Here is a 6,000-nt window from a genome sequence, read left to right as displayed (position 1 = left end):
AAACAGACAGAGCGAGATCTTGTCTCAAGATAAAAAAAAAAAAAAAAAAAAAAAAAAAAGGCAACCACTTACGTTTACAGAATTAAAATTGCAGCCTGCCGCTGACAACCTGAGAAAAAGAGACAAAGTCAGTGGAATAGCCCTTGCTATTTATGCAAGTCCGCATACAGCTAGCCCTGGAGTTCCTGGACAGCAAGGAACCTCTGTCCCAAACTTGACTCAGAGCTTCCAAAGTTGGTGTATTTCAACAAGTAAGCATTCCATTGAGCCAACAATTTGGTAGGCTACCAGCGGCTCTGGAGCGCCTGTTGATGGTGACAGTTTTTGTGGGGGCATCTCAATATGACACACAATTGACACTGATCAGAAACACAGCGCCAAGGACACTCTAGTCCTAGCCTTGAAATGTTATGATTCCAGGTTTTCAGGACAGAGCAGAGTCCACTTCTCATCTCCAGTATCCGTAAAAATTTGTCCAAAATGTAACTAAGAAAACACAATGGTATTAGTTACTTCTGCTCCCCGTCACCCTCAACCCCACTGATTACGAGATGGGAACTCACACAAAACTTTGAGACAAAAGAGCAACGAGTTTGCTTTATTGTTTGCTTGTTTTGTTCCGGAGTCGGGGCCGGGAGGGAGTGCAGGAGGAGGAATCCAAGCTTCCAAGCCTCTGCTCCGCTCTCCTTCTATCCAGTTGGTCTTTAGGGCACTGAAGGAAACTCTTCTTCAGAAATAACCTTTTAACTTTTCTTCTGTCAGCTGCCTGCCAATCACGGAGCCAGAGGCTGAGGGGAGGCTTTGAGCCGGTCTGCGAGTCCGGAAGGCAAAGATCGCGAAGCTTGGCGCTCCAGAACGCTCAGGGGGCAGGTGACACAGTCGCGGGTTCCCCGGCGGGCGCTGGCTTGACAGTTTCCTCCCCGCCCACTGGCAGGGGAGCGCCCCGCCGGGCTGCACGCGCGCGCGCGCAGGGGGGACATAAAAGCCGCGGCCGCGCGGAGACGCGGAGCTCGCCCACCGCCCGCCCCAGCAGTGGCTGCACCATGCACGTGAACGGCAAAGTGGCGCTGGTGACCGGCGCGGCTCAGGGCATAGGCAGAGCCTTTGCAGAGGCGCTGCTGCTTAAGGGCGCCAAGGTAAGCCCGGCGCCCAGCCGCGGAAATTTCTCTGCCCACACACTCCGAGACTCGCCCCGCCGCCCGAGGTGCACTGGCGGAGACAGGGAGGCCGCGCCCGGCGTGCCCACTTTGCCACTTCCAAAATTTGCTGAAGCTGAGGCTGTGAGCACACCTCAGAAGTGGCTGGGAGGGAACCCAAACCTAATTGCCACATTTCAGGTCCAGGAGGGGAGCCTCTTGTGTGTTTATTGTTTGTCCGTCTATTTCGTGAGCTGCGCAGGCCCGCGATTCCTCTCCTCTTGTCTATAGGTAGCGCTGGTGGATTGGAATCTTGAAGCAGGTGTACAGTGTAAAGCTGCCCTGGATGAGCAATTTGAACCTCAGAAGACTCTGTTCATCCAGTGCGATGTGGCTGACCAGCAACAACTGAGAGGTAAGACAGGGGAATCAATCTGTCAACTGGGAACGTGCTCTCAACAAGCAACAACCTGAAGGCAGACCGGCCAGGGGGCCCTGGGTGCCGCCTCCGCTGCCTCCTCGAGGGCAGCTACCTTGAAGCTCCAAAAGACAATTTGGACTGATACGTTTCCTTCTGACAGCCCAATAGCTGTAAAACCGAAAGAAAGGCAAGACTGCTGGAGAAATCCTTTTATTGTAGTCATTTGGCAGCATTAATGTAATCAAAATTCCTTTATGTATTCAAAGACAGTGCTGCTGCAGTAATTATTAAATGATTGAAATTGCAGACAAAACTTGGAAAATTAAAGTAGGTTAAGTAAGGTACTGTTGACAAACAACTTCTCCCAGAAAGCTGGAGTCCAATGACAATCAAATGTGGCAGTGTTTTTCGTTTAAACATATCAGAATACAAGTTCAAGGAGCATCATCACAGAAGTGCTAGATGCTTTTGACCATATGTTTTCTCCGGCTTTTTCCCCAATGAGACAGTACTTTAAAATAATAATAATAGTAATCATAATAAAGTATACAATGTTAGAATTGTAGTAGAAACATCTCTATCAGCCTTTCCTCAATGCTTTCCTGTTTCCGGCTACTCACTTAAAATAGACCAATCTACTTGTGAAGTATCAGGGACAATATTGGCATACACAATAAACAGCTTTGATTATAAAGCTGTTTTTTTTTTTTTTTTTGTACATCTATTGGAGAACTTGAGAGTGCCCCAGTAAACTCACAGGAAACAAAAATTCTGGAGAAAAACTAGAAAAGTAAGATATTTGTATTTCACAAAGTTTTATTCAAAGAGACTGAGTAAATTGTAAGGCACTTTTTAATCAAGGGGTCTGAAAACTTTTGCAAATCTTATTCCAGTGCTCCTGTTCTTAAAGGGACATCAAATGTAAATTTATTTTAAAATTTTTAAATATTCTGTAAGAGAATGAAAATGAACTGACGTGTTAGAAGGAAGTGGTGTACCCACAGTTAAGAGAAATTGTAAAGGAAATTACATCACCGAAATCTGAAAATGCTAATAAAGACCTATAACACAGATGACAAGCATGAGCAGAACAGATTTGTAAACATAATGCAAGAGGAACATATTGTACCAGAGGACAATTATGTTGATTGCACATGATATTTTGCATCAAGGATAGAGCCAGGTCAGATCTCAACATTCATGCTGATGGAATAAGGAACAGTATAAACAATCTGAAAGCCATTTCTGTCTCAATTTATATAGTTTCATAAATGACATTTAACTACAATTGTTTTTTTCCCAGTATTTAAAATTAATACCTTGGCTATAAACACATTCCTTAAGGATAAATGATTGTGGAGGAGGAAAAAAACTCAGACACATAAGTGACCCGGGAAGGCATGTTGGTCATGAGAAATCCACATGTTGTCTGGACATGAGCATTTGCTTGCATCTAAAGAAAACATGACATTGATTCTTCCAGTTTCAGGATTTAATGTTGCCTATAACTTTTAAAATTGTTTAGACAGTGTGGAAATTATAAAAATATGAGATGAAAAGTTTCTTGGAGATAATCTAAACATAACTTATTTTCCAAATGAACAAATCACAGCCAAGAGAGTTTAGGTAAATTACAAAGAGTACCATAGCATATAAATGTCAGCAAGAGGGAGACTGTACGTTGCTTGAGCCTGGAATTCAATGGGATGTCAGAAAACAAGATGGTATACTATACATTGGTAAGGGCAGAGTATAAGGAATACGGTGGAGAACAGAATGAGGAAAGAAAATTAAACCGGCAATTAGACATACATATTTAACACCCTCATTTTCCAAAAGGTGAAGGTTGTTTCTGTGGAGTTATGAAGAGTTAGAACATACTCAGAATGGAAGGAGAAAAAAAAAAATACTGGGGGACCTTTTCTGGACCCAATTTGAGATTCTAAGAAACATTTTTAAAATTCCATGAAAAAAGGCCGGGTGCAGTGGCTCACGCTTGTAATCCCAGCAGTTTGGGAGGCCGAGGCGGGCGGATCACGAGGTCAGGAGATCGAGACCTTCACTCGCGTCTGTGTGAAGAGACCACCAAACAGGCTTTGTGTGAGCAACAAGGCTGTTTATTTCACCTGGGTGCAGGCGGGCTGAGTCGGAAAAGAGAGTCAGCAAAGGGAAATAGGGGTGGGGCTATTTTATAAGATTTGGGTAGGTAAAGGAAAAAGGGGGGTTGCTCGCTGGTGGGCAGCAGTGGGGGTCACGAGGTGCTCAGTGGTGGAGCTTTTTGAGCCAGGATGAGCCAGGAGACGGAATTTCACAAGTAATGTCATCAGTTAAGGCAAGGACCGGCCATTTTCACTTCTTTTGTGGTGGAATGTCATCAGTTAAGGCAGGAACAGGCCATTTAAGTATCACTACTTTTGTGATTCTTCAGTTACTTCAGGCCATCTGGATGTATATGTGCAGGTCACAGGGGATATGATGGCTTAGCTTGGGCTCAGAGGCCTGACAGAGATCATCCTGGCTAACACGGTGAAACCCCGTCTCTACTAAAAATACAAAAAATTAGCCGGGCGTGGTGGCGGGCGCCTGTAGTCCCAGCTACTCTGGAGGCTGAGGCAGGAGAATGGCGTGAACCCGGGAGGCGGAGCTTGCAGTGAGCTGAGATCAGGCCACTGCACTCCAGCCTGGGGGACAGAACGAGGCTCCGACTCAAAAAAAAAAAAAAAAATCCATGAAAAATAAACAGTTTGTGTTTGTTGTTCTTCCATTCCCGTACAGTGAGTGTAAAAGGTACATATTAGGAAATCTTGAAAATGTTTTTAGTAAACAACTAGCATAGTAATTTCTCTATATGGCAACTGATTAATCCATGTCTTCCCCAATATGTCTGGTGGTTGTTAATGATTATATGAATTTATTTCAATCAAAATAAAGCTTATGCTGACCTACTTTTTTTAAAGGACTTGATATGTTGGTCTGGACACCTGAGAATATATTTCCGTCATGTAGAAAAACAACCACAATTTTTATCCATAGTGTAAAATAATAGAATGAATGATCAAAGGCCCAGGGAAACAGTTTAAATCAATTAGAACTATGTCAAAGGCTGCTTTGAGAAACAATAGACATGTGATTGGACAGCGTAATGAAAGACATTCAGGCCTCAGAATCCATGCCAACTTTATCCTGTTTGAACATAGTTTTATACAAACTAGTAATCCTAGTAATGTGAAGTAGTAATAATAGTGAGAAAGAAGAAGGAAATAGTAAACATCGAAGTTTCAGTAATCAAATAAAATCAACTGAATGAAAAGTAGACTTTTACTAAGATATAAAAACTCCCCCAAACATGCATAATAGATCTGAATACACAAGAATATTTGTATTAACATAACACTTGATGAATTTAATATGGCTTATGGAAAAGGATGTTTACCAATAGTCTAAGCTACAGAGCTTCAGTAGCTTCTCAGGGACTAAGAGACATTGCTTGCCCTAACTGACTTCAACGAGCTCTTAGCTTAGGATCTTAGCTCAGTTCTCTAAAATGTACCCCATTAAGTTACTGCTTATAGAACTTCAATGTGCATACAAATCATGTAAGAATATGTTAAAGTTAAGATTCTTATTCAGTTAGTCTGTGGTGTCTGCAAAATTCTGCATTCTTACCAAGCTGCCAGATTGATGCTTCTAGTCCACAAACCACACATTGAGAAACAAGGAATTAATTACACTCAGCCCATGAGTTTAGTAACTTTCACTATGAGGGTAAATAAACTGAAATTCCTCTCATGGCATAGGACATGATTTAAATGTATACATGGAAAATAGGAATGTATCACTAATATCTTGTTTTATAATTAGACACTTTTAGAAAAGTTGTAGACCACTTTGGAAGACTGGACATTTTGGTCAATAATGCTGGAGTGAATAATGAGAAAAACTGGGAAAAAACTCTGCAAATTAATTTGGTGAGTTATCTTAGCTATGTTTCTTGTCTATAATTATTTAATAACATGATGTTTATAAAGAAAAAAAGGTTCTTGGAGTCAAGGAAACAAAACAATGACCTACGATACTGAAAAAGGAAAGTTACAGAAAGCTGGATAAAAGCATTTTCTTTTATAAAAAGGAAGACATTTAATTATGAAAGTAAGTCTATCTTAAAATATTAGAAAGAAGCATGAATAAAATATAAGTGATTGCTTAACTCAGGGATTGGCAGACTATGACCCACAGGCCAAAATAGCCTGCCAACTCTTTTGGTATGACCTGCAAGCTAAAAATACCATTTTACATTTCTAAATGGTGGATAAATTCAAAAGAAGAATAATATGATTATATGAAATTCAACTTTCAGTGTCTATAAAGTTTTATGGGAACACAGCCACAGTCATTCATTTAAGAATTGTCATTGGCTATTTTCATGCTACAGGGGCAAAGTTT

The 6,000-nt window shown here is 41.5% G+C and overlaps 1 protein-coding gene across 2 annotated transcripts in view; it reads left to right on the top strand.

Moving 5' to 3' along the window:
- The first annotated feature begins 809 nt into the window (after window positions 1–809).
- The window catches only part of HPGD (15-hydroxyprostaglandin dehydrogenase), a 32,596-nt gene continuing 27,405 nt past the window's right edge, over window positions 810–6,000 (top strand). The window contains exons 1-3 of one of the 2 annotated variants that reach the window (XM_517542.8): window positions 810–1,136; window positions 1,428–1,551; window positions 5,419–5,525. In XM_517542.8, the coding sequence (XP_517542.2) occupies window positions 1,044–1,136; window positions 1,428–1,551; window positions 5,419–5,525 (324 nt within the window). In that variant the 5' untranslated portion in view covers window positions 810–1,043. The remainder of the gene's footprint in view (window positions 1,137–1,427; window positions 1,552–5,418; window positions 5,526–6,000) is intronic. The other variant, XM_054683496.2, reaches the window with a different exon arrangement.

Source organism: Pan troglodytes, chromosome 3, assembly GCF_028858775.2.
Source record: "Pan troglodytes isolate AG18354 chromosome 3, NHGRI_mPanTro3-v2.0_pri, whole genome shotgun sequence".
NCBI lineage: Eukaryota > Metazoa > Chordata > Mammalia > Primates > Hominidae > Pan > Pan troglodytes.
The sequence above is the reverse complement of the archived record's forward strand: the minus strand, read 5'-3'. Positions and strand labels throughout refer to the sequence as shown.